The 17,231-nt window shown below is 39.1% G+C and overlaps 1 protein-coding gene across 2 annotated transcripts in view; it reads right to left on the reverse strand.

Moving 5' to 3' along the window:
* Nucleotides 1-1,572: 1,572 nt before the first annotated feature.
* Nucleotides 1,573-17,231, reverse strand: part of DPM1 (dolichyl-phosphate mannosyltransferase subunit 1, catalytic) — a 183,338-nt gene continuing 167,679 nt past the window's right edge. For both annotated transcript variants that reach the window (XM_055545316.1, XM_055545317.1), the window contains 8 exons: nucleotides 15,604-15,703; nucleotides 11,763-11,796; nucleotides 10,195-10,271; nucleotides 10,092-10,117; nucleotides 8,278-8,373; nucleotides 5,154-5,222; nucleotides 3,031-3,145; nucleotides 1,573-1,924 (listed from right to left, as the gene is read on the reverse strand). In XM_055545316.1, coding sequence (XP_055401291.1) covers nucleotides 1,820-1,924; nucleotides 3,031-3,145; nucleotides 5,154-5,222; nucleotides 8,278-8,373; nucleotides 10,092-10,117; nucleotides 10,195-10,271; nucleotides 11,763-11,796; nucleotides 15,604-15,703 — 622 coding nt within the window. In that variant the 3' untranslated portion in view covers nucleotides 1,573-1,819. The remainder of the gene's footprint in view (nucleotides 1,925-3,030; nucleotides 3,146-5,153; nucleotides 5,223-8,277; nucleotides 8,374-10,091; nucleotides 10,118-10,194; nucleotides 10,272-11,762; nucleotides 11,797-15,603; nucleotides 15,704-17,231) is intronic.

A 17,231-nucleotide genomic window follows, 5' to 3' on the forward strand; every position in this document is an offset into this window, starting at 1 on the left:
TTTAAATAGATTTTCCAGTGTTTAAGTCACTAGACTTACTACAAAAATGCATCTAAATAGTCCAGATTCTTTTCTAATAACTTCCAAATGGTCAAAGTTTTCACTGCCCAAATACTTTACTGTAAATTCCAACAGTGATACTGTTGGAATGATTGTAGGAATAAGAATCAAAAGACTAAAAAAGGCAAAAGGTACCTAACCTACGCCAGCGACATCTGAGAAGGCAATACTTTAGTAGTGAGATCTCTGAGGTGGTTATTTAATCGCTGCTCCACATAGCTGACAATAAAGATTTAACTTTGGGTTTAGATGAAAAAGAAAACATACAAAAAAGTAGTTGTTATCTTAAAACTAATTTCACATCAGTGATGATAAATTTTCTAGCTGTTATCAGTGATGAGAGAAGTTATTTCCCCGAGGGGTCCATGGTGGGCTCTGCACAAAAGGGAGACAGAATAGTACTGGCCCTTCTTAGAACATGTCCTGTGTATTCAACCTCGGAACAGGTAATGTTCAAAATGACACCAAAGGTTGTATACTCTGGTATTCATTTCTGCTAAGATCTGTTGGGAATGCAAATGAAAAAATCAGATTTTAAATTGCTTTAGCAGCCAAATTAAACTAGGAAAATGTAGTCAGAGAAATACTGTCCACTAAATATGTTTATCTCATTTAGAGACACCTCTCTCCCTTTTACTTGTAAAGGAAAAGTCAACTTGATTTTAAGCTTATTTGCTTAAAGTATGTCGCACTCAAAATTTTAAAAGATACTACATGATCTAAAAGCTATGTTATAATCGGAAACTTATTTGCAGTAAGATCTTATTTGCAATACCTACTTAAAATGGGTAAACAGAGTATCTGTGCTGGCTTTACTGAACAACCTTTTAACTTGCAGAACAGTTTCCTCAAAAGAAGACATCTAGGGGATTCACTCATATTATGTATGCTTTGTTAAGGGTCCTGAAATAACATGGAAACAAATTATTTTGAGGGAAAAAACAGTTGTTTAAAAATTACTACTGGTGGTAATTCCCTGGCAGTCCAGTGGTTAGCACGTGGTGCTTTCACTGCCAGGGACTCCAGTTCAAGCCCTAGTTGGGGAAGTAGGATCCCACAGGCCTCATGACTTGGCCAAAAAATAAAAATTATTACAGCAGCTAGATTTATGCCTTAATGTCATCAATGTTTATCTTTACTGAAAGAAGTTTGTGCCCAGAAGAGAAAAAAACAACTATGCAATAAAATGTTGTTGCTTCCAATGCACAATATGTATTTTAAACAGACTTGCTCAGACAGGTAAAATGCTCTATCAAGTCAACAGCTACAAAGACCCAAATTTAAATTGTGTTCTAAATGTATTATCTGGTTTAAGAAATTTGGGGTACACTTTAAAAGAGCAGGAGAGGTGTGTATTTTTCAGTTCATATAGAAACAGCCATATGTATATTTCATGAATATGATTAGCACTCATCTTACTTCTGACATGTATTAGGTATGAATCCAGTCTTTTTCAAAATCTTCCCCAGGTAAGAAATCCTGCATTTGTATACTTTAATGAAAGCAGCAGTATTTTTATGCAGAAATTCCATATACCTTTATTTATAGGTCTTAATACAGCAACATGTAAACGAAAACTGAGAACACTGCTCATTTTTCTAATTTAATTTGACATATAAAATGGAGTTTCTCCAGAAAATAGACTTGCCTTACCTTATGATTTATGTTCTAAGAGTACATTTTATAAAAATCAGCAACCAGGCTTTTTCCATGTTTAAACTGAATTGAACATGATTAAGTATAAATGAATAACTTTCTTTTATGTAGTAGCAAAAAGAGTCAGTAATCCTTTCAAGAAAGAGACTATTTCATTTCCTCCCAACTTGGATTCACCATAAACACGATCCACAAATGATATTGGAACCTAGTTAAAAAAATATATGTTAAGTGAGTCTTCAAAAATATGAGAAAAGAAGTATAGCAGGCGTACAACAATTACTCATACAACAGAAACAAGATTGTTCCTCTGCTAGCAAGTCCTTCAAGGTAAGTACAAATTATGGGATTCTTACAGTAACCACCTGCATCTCCAAGTCTTCAAAATTAAACATAATATGCATTTTATTATCTTAAAATAGGTCATATGAACCAAATCTACTGTTTTGAAAGGCACTGATCCTGAATATTAAGTTGGTTTACTCAAACTTCAAGGAAAAATTATCCTCCAAAAGTAAAATGGCCTGAATTTTTCCAGTAGTCCATCAAGTTTAGTGTTAGTTGCTCAGTCATGCCCGACTCTTTGCGGCCCATGGACTCTAGCCCACCACACTCCTATGTCCATGGGATTTCCCAGGCAAGAATACTGGAGTGGGTTGCCATCCCCTTCTCCACCATCAAGTTCAGCTGTCCCTATTTTAGCACTAAGCTAAAAAATCTTACAACTTCCACAAGAGCAGTAGCATTCCAGTTAGCTATTTTCTTGCTCTGAATAAGAGTGTTAAACTGCTCCTCCAATCCCTGCCCTTTGCATTTACTCATAGACCATAGGGCAAAAGGGATTCACCAGGCATTTTTTTTTTTTTAAATTAACTAATTTTGGCCACGTGCCATGTGGGATCTTAGTACCCCTACCAGGGATCAAACTTGTGCACCCTGCAGTGGAAACGGGAGTCTTAGCCACTGGCCCACCAGGGAGGTCCCACCCGTTCATTTTTAACTTGAGTAGGTGGCTGACGGCCAAGACTAGGGGAAAGCAGAAAACAGACTCACCCCATAATGCTGAGCGGTCAGAAGAAAAAGCAAGGATGAAGATACCGTCACTTTTATTTATTTAAAGGGGACACTGCCTTCTGTTAAGCTTTAGATCTTGGTATGTCAAATATATTAATTTTAAAAGAATGTGAATTTTCACTCTTTTGCATGGACACCTGGAAGCCTTCCACATTTACTCAGTAGTTTATGAAAATTAACCTTTTATTATAAAAAGTCTAAACCTTGTTTCTTTATGAGGAATTGACACTCTTTACATACCTCGCCAATAGTATAATTCAGCTGTCTTGCTCGAACAATCATCTCCATCTGGAAGACGTAGCCTTTAGAAATACATTTTCCTATTAATTTCTGTAAAACTTCTTTTCTGTATAACCTATAAGAAATTAAAATGTATATGAACACCTCGATAAATATACATGCCTACATGTATCCTGACCTTTCCAAAAGTTCACTGGTATTTATAAAAACTTAACTTTCACTGGCCATTTGTCTACAGAAAAGTTCTCACAGTTGATGATTATGATACATTTATCTTGAACTGGAAAGGCCATAAAAATATTTGGTAAATAATTTAGGACAATTGTGAAAATGAATCCGTAGTATCTTTTAAAGAGTTATCTTCCTATCACACTATTAGAAATTATTAAAATATGGTAAAGTGAATCATGTGGAGCAAAACCGCCCATTGTTTGCAGTTTCAATATTTTTCTTGAAATTTAAAGTTGAAAAGGAAGAAACTGTTTCAAATACTGGGACAACAGAGTTGATAGATAATGAAGTACAATATAAACTCGATGACAAGAAAGAAGTAATTATCAGGTGTTTCCTCATAAGTATCTATGAAGTTTCTATTTCCTGAGATCTAAATAAATTCCTGGGATAAACTAAGTCCCTCTAGGTGGAGCCTGGTTAAGTTAGAGACAGGAAGTAGGGATCACAAGATTGAGGCAGTACTGGCGGGAACCAGCTATCAGTGACTGAGGTCACAGTCAGACAATTAAGACAGATGAATGCACACCCTAACTTTAGAGGGACTGCAGGCCAAAGGCAAAGCTCATCAGGTTTACAAAGAGAGACAAGAGCGGGGAAGTCCTATGGGTGAACTCAATCTTCTTCGGGAGCTCTGTTTTCAGTCACTGAGGTTAAAAAAACAATTCCCCCTGAGCCTCAGTGTATACAAAGGCAGCAATTTCTACCTTTTTTCTTTTAGTTTTTGAGAAAGCTATGAGAGAAAGAGCTAGGTGATGAAGTGACTAGGGGAACTAGGGCCCAAAGCAAAGTCCCCATCTCCACAACCAACTAAGCTACCCTGGGTCTTCATTCAAAATCACTGTAACACATATGGGCTTCATATATTCATCTGCCTCGAAGTGTGGAACTGAAGGATGTATATATGGGTCTGTAGCTATCTTTCATACACTAAACTGTGCTTTCAAAACAACTTACATCTTAATTCTAGAGAGGTTTCATTTTCATTATCTGACCTCTAATTTGTGATGGCTCCTCTCTTCACTTCTGACTCTCTTTTACTGTTTCTGAACTGCTATCCAACAGACTTGCAGCTGCATTTGAAGTATTCATTACCTTCAACAGCAGGCTCCTAATTTCTGTATTTGTGTGTTTTAACAAGGGCTTCCCAATGCAGGAGATGCAGGTTTGATCCCTGGGTTGGGAAGATCTCTGGAAGAGGGCATGGTAACCCACTCCAGTATTCTTGCCTAGAGAATCCCTTGGACAGAGGAGCCTGCTGGGCTATGTCCCATGGGGTCACAAGGAATTGGACACGACTGAAGTGACTGAGCATGCGCACATGTGTTCTATCAAAGGTCAAAAGAATCAACACTTAATGGATAGAAGCATATACCAGGTAATATAATGTAGTAACTAGTGCATGGAGTCTGGATCTTAAAGGAGATGAGGAGACATTTTAGTCTCAGAGATTAAAAAAAATCTGGCAGTCCTCTGGCACCATCATACAAAATAACCTACTGTATCAAGTCTAAAATTACACAAACACCAATAAACAAGCAAAAATTTAAAAATCCCAAGGATCTAGCAGGAGGCTTTGCACCACTTAGATAAGAAGTGATGTTCTGAATGAGCGGTCAGTGGTCACCTCAGGCCCCTCAAGGGCTGGGCGGTGACACTCACTGTCAGCACACCGGCGTGTCGTTCCTGCTCTTTAAAAAGTACAGTATTTCCCTTAAGAAGATGTTTAGGATTCATTAGCACCTCTAACAACTTCAATCTGCCTTTTTTAGTATTCCAGAACAAAAATGGGGTAGAAATGAAAAGGTTTTAAGTAAGTCATTATAAAGCAAAAGATTTAGGCAAGAAATTGTAAATAGTAGAAAATATACAGTTACAAGTTTTCACTGTACCTGAAACTTCCTGTTAAATCAGATGCTCCTGGTCGCAGCAAAATCTGAGTTATAAAATTGGCCACACGGCTGTCAAAGAAAAGGTTTTCTTTATAAAATACAGTTCCTACACAAAAGAAATACAGCCAAATGCAGAGTGCTAAAAATGCTATACTAATTTCAAAAATGCAAGAAAAATGTTAACTCTATGGAACAAAGTAAGGATTTGTCAGTGAAAGGAGATCTGATAGTTCTCGTTTTTTACTCTTTGAATAGGTATTTTTTTATTCTTTGAATGTGACATGTGGAGATGACCTATAAAACAATCATTTTCCAAACACTCGGTAAGAATGGTAATAGAGTTTTAACTCCACTCGCATATCTGCCAATAGTCAGAACTTAGGATTACAAACATCTGTCAAGACAGGAAAAGTGATCTATCAGGGATTTTAAGCTTCTTTTTCAGATTCAAATCACCAAAGGAGGGCTGTTTCCAATCTCAGTTTGCATTAAAACAGTTATTTTTTTTTAAGGGTGAAGGTGGGAAAGGGTTTGGGGTTTTGGCCATCTCTGGAAACTGACCTCTACTCTGAGATTATCCATTCTGCTTGGGCTTCTGTAACCCACAGACTGGGTGACTTAAACAACAGATACTCAATTCTCAGTTCTGCAGGCTGAAGTGTCCAAGATAAAGGTGCTGTAAACTTGGTTCCTGGTGAGGATCCTGTCCCTAGCCTCCAAATGGTGCCTTCTTGGTGTGTGCTCACATGGAGGGTGGAGGAGGGGAAGGGCCAGGCTTTCCCGCTTTTTTCTTGAAAGGGCACTAATTCCACCAACAGTGCCCCACCCACATTCAGGACCTCATCTAAACCCACTTACCTCTCCGAAACCCCATTTCCAAACACCAACACTCCCAGGGTAAGGCACACATGAATTCGGAAACATTCAGCCCGTAGCAATGACTTCAGGGTCTGTGCTTCAAGCACAACTAAGTATCAATCAATTATAAGCTATTACTGATGAATAGCTATTATTAACATTTCAAAAAGATGTAAAGTACACTTGGAAAAAATGACTTTGGTACTGCAGCTGTTTTAGTGTGCTCAGATTCAGAAAACTAGTTCTGGAGGGAGGGAAGGTGGCAGGGAAGCAGGGTGGAAAAAAGTTTCTCTCCAAGGCCAGGGGAACCATCAAGGTGCTCCTCAGGAGAGCCTATTTCATATAAAATACACAGCTAGGGATATAGTTGGGATAATGGCTAACAAAAACATACTCATCCCCACCCCCTTCAATTTGCTTCTGATCGTTACAAAAACATTTTAAGACATAATTTATCCCACAAAATGAATTTGACCCAAGGAATGTGAGAGTATTTATGTGTATGTGGTGCATATGTATGGATATATTTATACATCTATTCAAGGTAATGCATTTTAAAATTGGGGTCTTTAACCAAAATGCTGCAAGTCCACGGGGTCCCAAACAGCTGGACATGACTGAACAACAACAATGAAAATAACAGCTAGAGTCACAGACTTGGGTTCAAATTCAGGTTCCGGACCATAAAAATGAGACCTTGAGCAAGTGATACATAATCTTTCTCACCAGTTTTTACTACAAAGTCAGTGAAGACATTAAGAAGTCATGACGGATACAACTCAATACAACTAAATGATCCAACCAAAAGTTGTAGACTGTCTCTCACTGGGACTCCCTGATTTTAAATATTAGTTTTAATGACCAAATTCAGAGAGGCCTGAGTCAGTGATCTCACTGACTTGCTGGTCTCAACCATGGCTGCACAACAGAATCCTCTGGGAACCTGTGAAAACTACTGAGGCTTTCGTACCATCCCTGGAGATCCATTCAAATGGTCTCCAAAGTGTGTATGCACAAAGGAGGGGAGGATGAATAGGGAGCAGACGTATATAATTTCCTCCTACATGATTCTGATCCTCAGAAAGAATGAAAACTGCTCATTTATCTAACCCCTTCATTTCACTGAAGATTGAGGCTTTTACACGTTTTAAGTTTCACAGTTAAGAGGCAAAACTGAACCTAAGAGAACCTTTGATAGGAATGGAGTGAGTGATAAAAAGTACTATTAGTAAGAATTTATACTATTAGTAAGAATTTAGTTATGTTGTTACACAAAAAAGCAATAAGCTAAGTAGATCTTTTAGAGATTGAAACATCACTGTCCAACAACCTAGGTGAGATAGACTAAATGTCAAAAATTGTTTGTGGGTCTTCCCATCAAGAGGGGGATTCTATTTCCGCATCCCTTGATTACGCGCTTGCTCTGACCAAAGTTTCAAGTGGTGTCAGCCCCAGAGCGGAGCACCCAGGAGTGCTTGCAGCTGCAGCCGTGGTGCCTCCGGGTGGGGCCCGCAGGAGGCACCTAAGGCAGCCGACCCAGCCTTCCAGGCGAGCCGCTACGTGCAGGAGAACTGAGGTGGGCCCAGTCAACAACCAGTACCGTGTGCTCAACATATGAATGAGGCCATCTTGGAGCTACCAGCACAGCTCACCCTCAAGCCGAAAGAAACTGCATAAATGAGCCCAGGTGAAGTCAGCAGAGGAACCAGTAGCCAAACCAAACAATTTAGAGAAATAATAAATTTGTTTTAAGTCACTTAGCTTTGGGATGGTCTGTTACGCTGTAACAAAAAACTGAAACAGCTTGTTTTACTTCCATTTTATCATGAGGAAAATGAAGCTTAGAAAAGGCAAGATATGCAAGGGGACACAGATAATTTAAATGACAGAATCAGGAGTTTAACCCAAGTCTGCCTCCAAAGGTTCACCACTTTATGTTTCTTAGTAAAAGCTGAAATCATGATGTATCTTAAATTATTAGAAAAATATATATTGAAAAGTTATATATTTAATCCAAAAATAGATGAATAATTCACTTAGAGCTGAAGGTTCACACAGAATAAATTTTGCTGAATTAGATAATTTCTATGAAAGGTTCAAGGGTTTATGCAGATTTTCTCCAAGTGAAAAGCATCCAAAATAAAATACTCTAACACAGGAAAGATTATAGGTAAGAAGCTACCTGGGAATATTTTTTGGAAATCACAATCTGATTTCACAAACCCCACATGGTAATTTAATCCAAATACTTTCTATATGTATATACCTGATTATTTTTCTTTTCAAATCCCAGCCATATACACCGCCATTTCCTTTGTAGCGAGTTCCGGAGACAATGTCAAAATTACCCTCCTTTTGCTTCCTGTAGAAAAAATAAATTAGCTGTCAATTTAAAAAAGCTGCTGAGCTTTCAATGAAATTGCTAAAGCAAAGCTCGTATTTTTGATTCCAACAGATATCACAAGAAATTCCTTTCTGAAAAGGCTGCAGTAACTCACACTTCTTCCAGCCAACACTTGTGTCCATTTTCTACCATCTTATTGGTGCTGGGTGTATTGCTTCATAGGTTTTTAATTTTGAAAAACGAATGGGTAGTAAACATGTAACACATGGTTATTTTAATTGCATTTCTCTGACTACATCCCAGGGTGAGTATCTTCTCTTAGGTTTTTATTAGCCATTTGGATTTCTTCTACATATGGCCTGTTTGCATCTTTCACCCATTTTCTAGTCCACTGGTTCCACTGCCTTATCAGGTCAAAGGAGTTTTGGGGTACTGGTGATCTAAGCAGAGAAGGTATTTTTGAGGTGACTATGCAAAGATCAAAAGAGAAGTAGTTGACATTAAGGAGCTGTGACACGGCACTTCAGACAAGCGGGGGCAGAGGATGAGTTCAGATCGCAAGGCAGGGACCACTTCACAGAGTGGTTTGAATGCAAGTAAAGGAGTGTGGATTCTTCATGTGTTCACAGGAGTTCCTGGAAGCATTCTAAACAGGCTGGTGACACGACCCGACTCTGTTTTTCTGTTTAGTTTATGTTCAGAACAGCTCCCAGGTTCTTTTTCTGAAAGGTGTCAAGGTCTCTTAGATTTTCTAAAAATGTTTTTACATTACCTGTAAATAAATAGAATTGTGTACCCTTTACCGATATATGCTAAATTCTTATGTTATAACATTACTTAAAATTTCCATGTTTAATGACATCTGGTATACCTACAGTCACCGATGAGTTTATTGAAAATTAATTCAACATTTCATCACTTGGTAAGTTTCATGGGGAAATCCACTGGTGGTTAGGACTCCTGCTTTCACCGCTGAGGGCCCAGGTTCAATCCCTGGTCAGGGAACTAAGATCCCACAAGCTGTGGTGGTTTAGTCGCTAAGTCGCGTCCAATTCTTGTGACCCCATGGGCTGTAGCCTGCCAGGCTCCTCTGTCCATGGGATTCTCCAAGCAAGAATACTGGAGTGGGTGGCCAAGCCATGCGGTGCAGCAAAAAGTAAAAAGGTAAGACACCTCTAACTTAGCACTAGGTTGTCTTCAGTATGTTTAAGTGGTTTCCTTCTATTTCTATACTAAAATTTTAAGAAATGGATAGTGAATTTTATGACATATCCTTTAGCACCTATAGACGTCATCAGACTGCCTCCTTTGTTAATGTGATAAATGAATTATTTTGACCGATTCCTGATTTTGGCATTCATTCCTAAAATAAAACCCATCTATTCATAGGATTTTATCCTTTTGATGCAGGGTTTAATTCCATTTAACAGGGAAGGTGTTTTTCACCTTTTTCTATAGCATTTACAGAAATTAACAATGGTTTATAGAAATTTTCTCTAGTGTTTACAGAATTAGGTAATAAAGGGATTATTTTTCAGTTAGTCCTCTCAGGGCCCCTAAAATACTTCATTTAGTCTTGTAACTATATTCACATGCCTCAAATCTGTACACTGGTTTTATTTTTGATAGCAAACTTAAAACAGCATGAGCATTTTAATGAATGAAAAATGAAGTAAAAAATCAATATAAGATAAATGACTTGAATCATAATTCTTTCAAATATTAGAAATACCTACCTAATGAATTCAGGAATAAATTTTGGCTGAAATTAAGAATAAACAGGTCAGTAAAATAGGCTAAGACTATAATAAATAGCTAATAAAGAAGCATAGCACTCACATGGTGTGAGAGGTCAGCATCCATGATAATTATGTAGTTGCCTGTGGCATGTTTCATCCCGTGAATATATGCAGTTCCTAAAATGAAAACATCTGTACCCATTAAAGGAAGTCACCAGAAATGCTGAGGTCCACATCTAAACAGGGAAGAAACCGCTAAGCATCGCTGAAAAGTCCTCCACAGCTGACAGTGAACTATCATCTCCCTTTAGTCCTAGGCACCATCTTGTGATGCCTGGACCCCCACCTAACCTGTCTCTCTCCTTCTGCTCTTCCCATCACCGCTGCCCCACAAAAGTTACCCAGGGGCTGCCTCCCACCCCTTAAGCCGGTACACAAGAAGCCTGCATCTGGGGCCGCAGGTGCAACCAGCAAGTACTCAGCCACGCTTATGCCTCACGTTCCTCAAGGACTTGGCAGGTAAGGGTGACTGGTCAGGAACAGGAGGTGCGAATTCCTGTGTTCTCTAGCCCCAATCCAACACGTATCTAATTAGCAAGGCTGAACTCTTCTGACTTCTGTTAAGAAGTGACTATAGGTTTTTAGATTGCCACTGACTGGTTAATAATTCTTGGTGGCTTTCAGGGCAGTTTCAAGATTACTTCCATCTCGAAGAACCTTCTGGATTCAGATATTCAGAACATTTGATCATGCCATGAAATCAAGCATCTTCAGGACAGCAGATACTCAATTTCCAAGTAATGTGTTTCCTCCACACTCCCCCAATTTTTCAGTAATAACACTTTTCAACATAAAACAACTGTGACCGACAACAGAAATAAAGGCATTCAAGATTTTTATCTCAGAACGAGATTGAGTTCGAGATTTTTCTATAACCTCTTACATTGTAAAACCAGAACAGCTTTCTTTTAAAAAAAAAAAACAAATACCTTTTAAAAACGTTTAAAGAAATGTTCAAGGACTTACAGCTAAGGCAGTGTGCTGGTCCAAACGTTTGCCCTTAGATCCCTTCTCTGTTCTAAATATATCGCAGGGCACTATATTTGTTCTCTTGTCAACTGATTTCCAAACAGCTTTGGGAAGCACAGGAAGAGAGATTTCAAGCAGAAGGGGAAAAGTCCAAGAGTCCTCCCCCTTACTCCGCCTCTCAGCATGGACCAGATTCCCTCCTCAGCTCCCGCTTCCACCAGGTATCCCTGACTCTACCATTAGAGCTCCTCTGGGCACGTAGCCCGGGTCCCCGGCTCTAAAAACACCAGTTCTTCCATCGCTGCTCCAGCCCCGGGGGAGTAGCAGTGACCTCCAGTAGCTACTAATCTGAGTAACCTCACTCTTCCATTTGGCTTCTCAGGAATTCCTTCACTGGTGTAACCAGATTCTCTATATTAAATTCCTTATATTGAAAGACTTACAATAGTCTCTGTTTTCCTAAGAGGGCCTTGGTTGATACAGGCAATTCAAGTTAAACCAACTACATGTCATTAAGATTATTAAAAATCATCACAGGAGGTCACTGCATTTTGGCCCTGTTCCAAACTGGGACACTACACATGGGAATCTTACCAATTTAAGGAGCAGGTATGGGGGCGGGTGAGAGGGTCTGCTTACCTAGCCCCAACTTCTTCTCCCGTGGCCTTAGAAGCTGTAAGGATAAGAAATGGCATTTTAACACAAATAATCGAAAATCGAATAAAAACTCTTTTGAAATAAGTGCTCACTCATTTTAACAGAAACACTGCTGCATTTATTAGAACTTACAGCAGAATATGCCTAACTTTTTTTGCCAAAATAAAAAATGCATTTAGTAACAAGTAATTTAACAGCTTTTAAGGAAAAGTAACATTCTTTTACCCAAATCCCCCCACCCCAGACAAAATCTTAAACTCTAGCCCTTCCTCCTCAGTGGAGGAAGGGCTAGAGTTTTTACCCACCAAAAAACAATGTATTTTTTTGGTCTGCTGTTAAGTCACTTTAGTCGTGTCCGACTCTGTGTGACCACAGAGACGGCAGCCCACCAGACTCCCCCGTCCCTGGGATTCTCCAGGCAAGAACACCGGAGTGGGTTGCCATTTCCTTCTCCAGTGCATGAAAGTGAAAAGTAAAAGTGAAGTTGCTCAGTCATGTCTGACTCCCAGCGACCCCATGGACTGCAGCCCACCAGGCTCCTCCATCCATGGGATTTTCCAAGCAAGAGTACTTGAGTGGGATGCCATTCTCTCAATCTATCTTTTGATTCCTTTTGATGTCTTCTCTCAATCTATCTATTGATTCCTTCCTAAGAAAACTGAGGATTTAACTCACTTATACCTTTTTGGAATATTTGATAACCATACTTGTTTTCTCAATTCCGTCTTTGATTTTAAATGTTGCTATTCCATCAACTTATCTTGATTTTATGCTTAGATGACCTTATTTCACTCTCTATTGGTCCACTCACATGACTTCAGGTTATATTCCTAAAAGATTTTCTTTCTCTCTCTTATTGCTTGTCAATTAAGTCTTTCTACACTTTCTGGTTCACATATAAACCCTGACTTATTTAGGTCTTTCCTTTTTTCTCTAAATTTCTGGAAAAGTAGAATGCCAGTGTTTGACACCAAGTTTCTGAGGTAGGGGGATGAAGATTCACCACTGAGCATTTCCTATCCACTCCCGACACTGGGCAGTATGTAGGCAGACGGCCTCAGACTGCAAACCTCCAAACAAAGGATTTTCAATTTAATTCAAACAGGTTACACTTTTTAACTACACGCAAGCTGCTGTTAGGTCTAGAGGAGGAACAAAGACAAAGTACATTCCTGCCTGGTGAGCTCGTATACAGGAGAGCCAGACATTCAGTCAGTGATCCATGATAGTTACCATTCACTAAGCAAAATCAAATGGCGTGTCAGGTTTTATCTGATGTTGTGCTTGACGGTTACCATCAGAATACTGACCTCATCTGGTATTTGCACTGAAAACTCAAATTCTTTACAGTTTATCTTAGATTTTCTATAACCCTGTGTTTTAGCTTTAAAAAAAAAAAACAAAAAAACTCATTTTCAAAGAATAATTTTATTATTTATAATTTTCAGATTTTCAAAGGTTTATATTAAATAGCTCCATCTTTTCCCCCCCCTGAAATATTACTTCCAGTCAGTTTGAAAGGCTAGCTAACAAAGCATCTATGAATATTTTATCTGAGATTTTGTACGGTGGTTCCTAATTTTTCTTCAATTTCCCCCCAACTGAATATACTTGTGTGACCTAAAAAGCAAGCAAGTACCATCTTCGGCATAGCTTCTTATTGGTCACACATGCACACACACCCCCAGTAATTTTCTTAAATGACCTAAAGTGATAAAATAATGAGTAGGCAATTTCCCTGGTACCACTCAGAAATCGTGACAGTAAATGCTATTTTTTCCCTCATCCTTTTAAATTTTATTAGATTGATGAGGAAAGCAGAATTCTTTGAAGACCATGTTGTTTTAGAATTTGAGGTCAATTCAGCAGGTACAATCAAATCACACCTCAAGGTTGAGGTTCAAAGATAAAAGGATTCAAAACACTGTCAGGCTGATGTTTCCAGGTTAAATGGAAGTACATAGCAAGAATACTCTATGCATTATGTCAATAAGTGCAGTTGGCCCTAAACCTATAAAAGAGGAACTGAGGAACTGTTGGCCAAAAACATGAATCAACCATTATTGAAAGTCACTGCTAAAAGGATGAAAATCTAAGCTTTTATCTCCTCTGTAAGCTTGTACATCTGGAAATATTCAGAGAGGACTGAGGTGTGACAGTTCTGTGAATTGTGCCTGTGAGATGGAAGGAAGCTCCATCACAGGATAGATTTACACTGTACATAAACGTAACATATTTCCTGGGACTTTGCTGATGGTCCAGTGGCTAGGACTCTGACCTTCCAATGCAGGGGGCCCAGGATCAATCCTTGGTCTGGGAACTAGAACCTGCATACCACAACTAAGACCTGTTACAGCCAAATAAATTCAAAAAAAGAGAGTGTAACACATTTCCTTTAAACTCTTCTCATTAACTAAGCTCTCCTGTGACTGCATAGAAATTATTTCATAACTAAGACCTGTCACAGCCAAATAAATTCAAAAAAAGAGAGTGTAACACATTTCCTTTAAACTCTTCTCATTAACTAAGCTCTCCTGTGACTGCATAGAAATTATTTCATTATTGGGATTAATCAAGAATATGTGAACTCAGAGTCTATTTTGTTTGATGCTTAATTGCTGCTTCTTGAAGTGCAAGTATCAATAAAGGTTCTCCAAGAGACTTCTTTATGCATATACCAATGGGCTCTCTTTGGCACGAGGTGGTAATTTTGCTGGCAAAGGGACGTCTGACGATGCCCAGAGGTATTTCTGGTTGCTGCACTGCGGGGGTCACTGCTGCCTCTTGTGGGTAGAGTCCAGGGCTGATGCTGAACATCCTGTAACATACAGGACAGTCCCTCACAGCAAAGACCCCTTAGGTCCCAAGGTCAGTAGTGCCAAGACTGAGAAATTCTCATCTATGCAAATTATAAAATACTGTCTAAAACGTGTTTTCTAATTAAATCTGGATTTAGCTGTTTTTGGCCCAAGAACTGGCTGAAGTAAACTAAAAAATCTACTCCAGCATTCATAAAGCCAAACCATTGATCAAAAATAAGAATGCCCAAGTTACTCCTGTAGAACAACAGGCTTTAAGGTACAGTGAGAAAGTTTAAGACTTAGAAACTCAGTCTATTTCACAAGACTATCCTACAGATAAAACTGCCAGGTTCTTTGAAAAATCATGTTTCACATGAAAACAGTCAGTCACCTTTCCCAGCTACAAGCTTTTAGCTGCAGACAGCATTCTCTACTGAAAGGACGAGAACACCTAGAGAAAGTGAGCAAGAGAGATCAAGGCACGCATTCCTAACTGCAACCTAGCTTTAAAACTTGTTTAGTTACTGAGTTGTGTCCAACTCTTTTGATACGCCACGGACTGCAGCTCACGAGGCTCCTCTGTCCATGGGATTTTCCAGACAAGAATACTGGAGTGGCTTGCCATTTTCTTCTCCAGGGGATCTTCCTGACGCAGGGTTCAAACCCAAGTCTTCCTGCACTGGCAGGAGGATTCTTTACCACTGAGTCAGCAGGGAAGTCCCCAGTTCTATAATACTTCTGAATTCAGTATCATGCTTTAATTCTGCCCTTCAAGGAAACTGATTTGCAGAGTCAGACATAAAGAGTTCATCCAAAGGCCCACTGTTCTGCTGTAAATCTACCAATGACTCAACATACCAAAGGTATGTAAAACCTCAAGCACAATGAAAATGTATCTAAATCCCAAGCATATATCAGTGCTCTTTATCTTTTCAGTTTCTAGACAGATGGAATCTAAGCACTGTTCATTTATCATCTTTCCCCCATATAAAGATAATTGATATGATAGAAAAATGACTTACAATTCTGTCTGACCCATAGATCTTCTCCAACTGCTCAGCAATGTCCCTTGTTCCATCTGGGCTTCCATCATCTATGATTATAATTTCATAGTTGAAGCCACTAAAATTAAAAAAAAAATTAAATTTGTATTGCTTGGAGACAGTAGTCTGAAATGAAAAAACAATTTAAAAGTCACTAACTCCTCCCTAGTGTAAGTGGTAATTTATTGCCATGTTAATTAACAAGGAAAACTTCAATTATCAATTGAAATAAATGTCAAATATTCAGAATGTCACTTCCAAACTATGTAAGTGAAAGTCGCTCAGTCGTGTCTGAGTCTTTGCAACCCCATGGACTATAGAGTCCATGGAATTCTCTAGGCCAAAATACTGGAATGGGTAGCCTTTCCCTTCTCCAGGGGATCTTCCCAATCCAGGGATTGGACCCAGGTCTCCCACATTCCAGGCGGATTCTTTATCAGCTGAACCACAAGGGAAGCCCGCCAGGTGCCCTGGGGCCAGCAAGAGCAACTCTTGCCTATCGCTGGGCCCGGCTGCTGGAAAATGCTACTATACAGTCCTGCTGCTGCTAAGTCGCTTCAGTCATGTCCGACTCGGTGCGACCCCACAGGCTCCCCTGTCCCTGGGATTCTCCAGGCAAGAATACTGGAGTGGGTTGCCATTTCCTTCTCCAATGCATGAAAGTGAAAAGTGAAAGTGAAGTTGCTCAGTGTCCGACTCCCAGCGACCCCACGGACTGCAGCCTACCAGGCTCCTCCGTCCATGGCATTTTCCAGACAAGAGTACTGGAGTGGGGTGCCACTGCCTTCTCCAATACAATCCTGAGATGTTAAAATCCTCACACATGAAACATATTCTTCTGTTAAAAAAAATTAGTGATCATGTATTTATATATGACAGGATATCATATGAAATCTTACTTATCCACTTGGGAAATTTTATTTCAAAAATACATTTAAAAAGTATCAAATCTTACTTATCCACTTGGGAAATTTTATTTCAAAAATACATTTAAAAGGTATCAAAGTCAGCTGAGTGGCTCTGGATGATTATTCTTTTTAACCCCCAACAGATTTAAATAACGAATCAGGAATCTGATTTTATTTCACCCTTAAAAAAACCCCACTTGAGGATGGTGACAGTCTTTGATACCACTACTTCAAATAATTGTACCCATTACCCCACACTATCAAATAAAAAGCACAGAACTACAAAAGATGTCAGTGCTTCTGAATTAAGGTCTTTCTATAGTTCTCATTAACTTCACGTGATAGTTTGCACTCAAAAAACAAGTCAGCAGAATACTTGGCTGCACCTGTGCTCACCATCACATCTTCCACCACCCCCTTAAAGAAGACATTCTTTTTGTTAACTTTACTGGTAAACTTGTGGGGAAAGAGGAGGTACAGATAAACCCCCATAACACAACATTATGTTTCCTCTGGTCCTGCTTTAAGAAACAAATGCATGGAAAACCACCAGAAAACACATTCCACTGTTACAATGCTTTTAAAAAAAACAAAAGTCAGCCCCCCAGCACACATGGAAGAAAGCAAAACCCAGCCTATCTATTCTCTAACAGCAAAGACGACTTCAGTTCCCCACAGGGCACTAAATCTGGGCATGCG

This window comes from Bubalus kerabau, chromosome 13 (assembly GCF_029407905.1).
Source record: "Bubalus kerabau isolate K-KA32 ecotype Philippines breed swamp buffalo chromosome 13, PCC_UOA_SB_1v2, whole genome shotgun sequence".
NCBI lineage: Eukaryota > Metazoa > Chordata > Mammalia > Artiodactyla > Bovidae > Bubalus > Bubalus kerabau.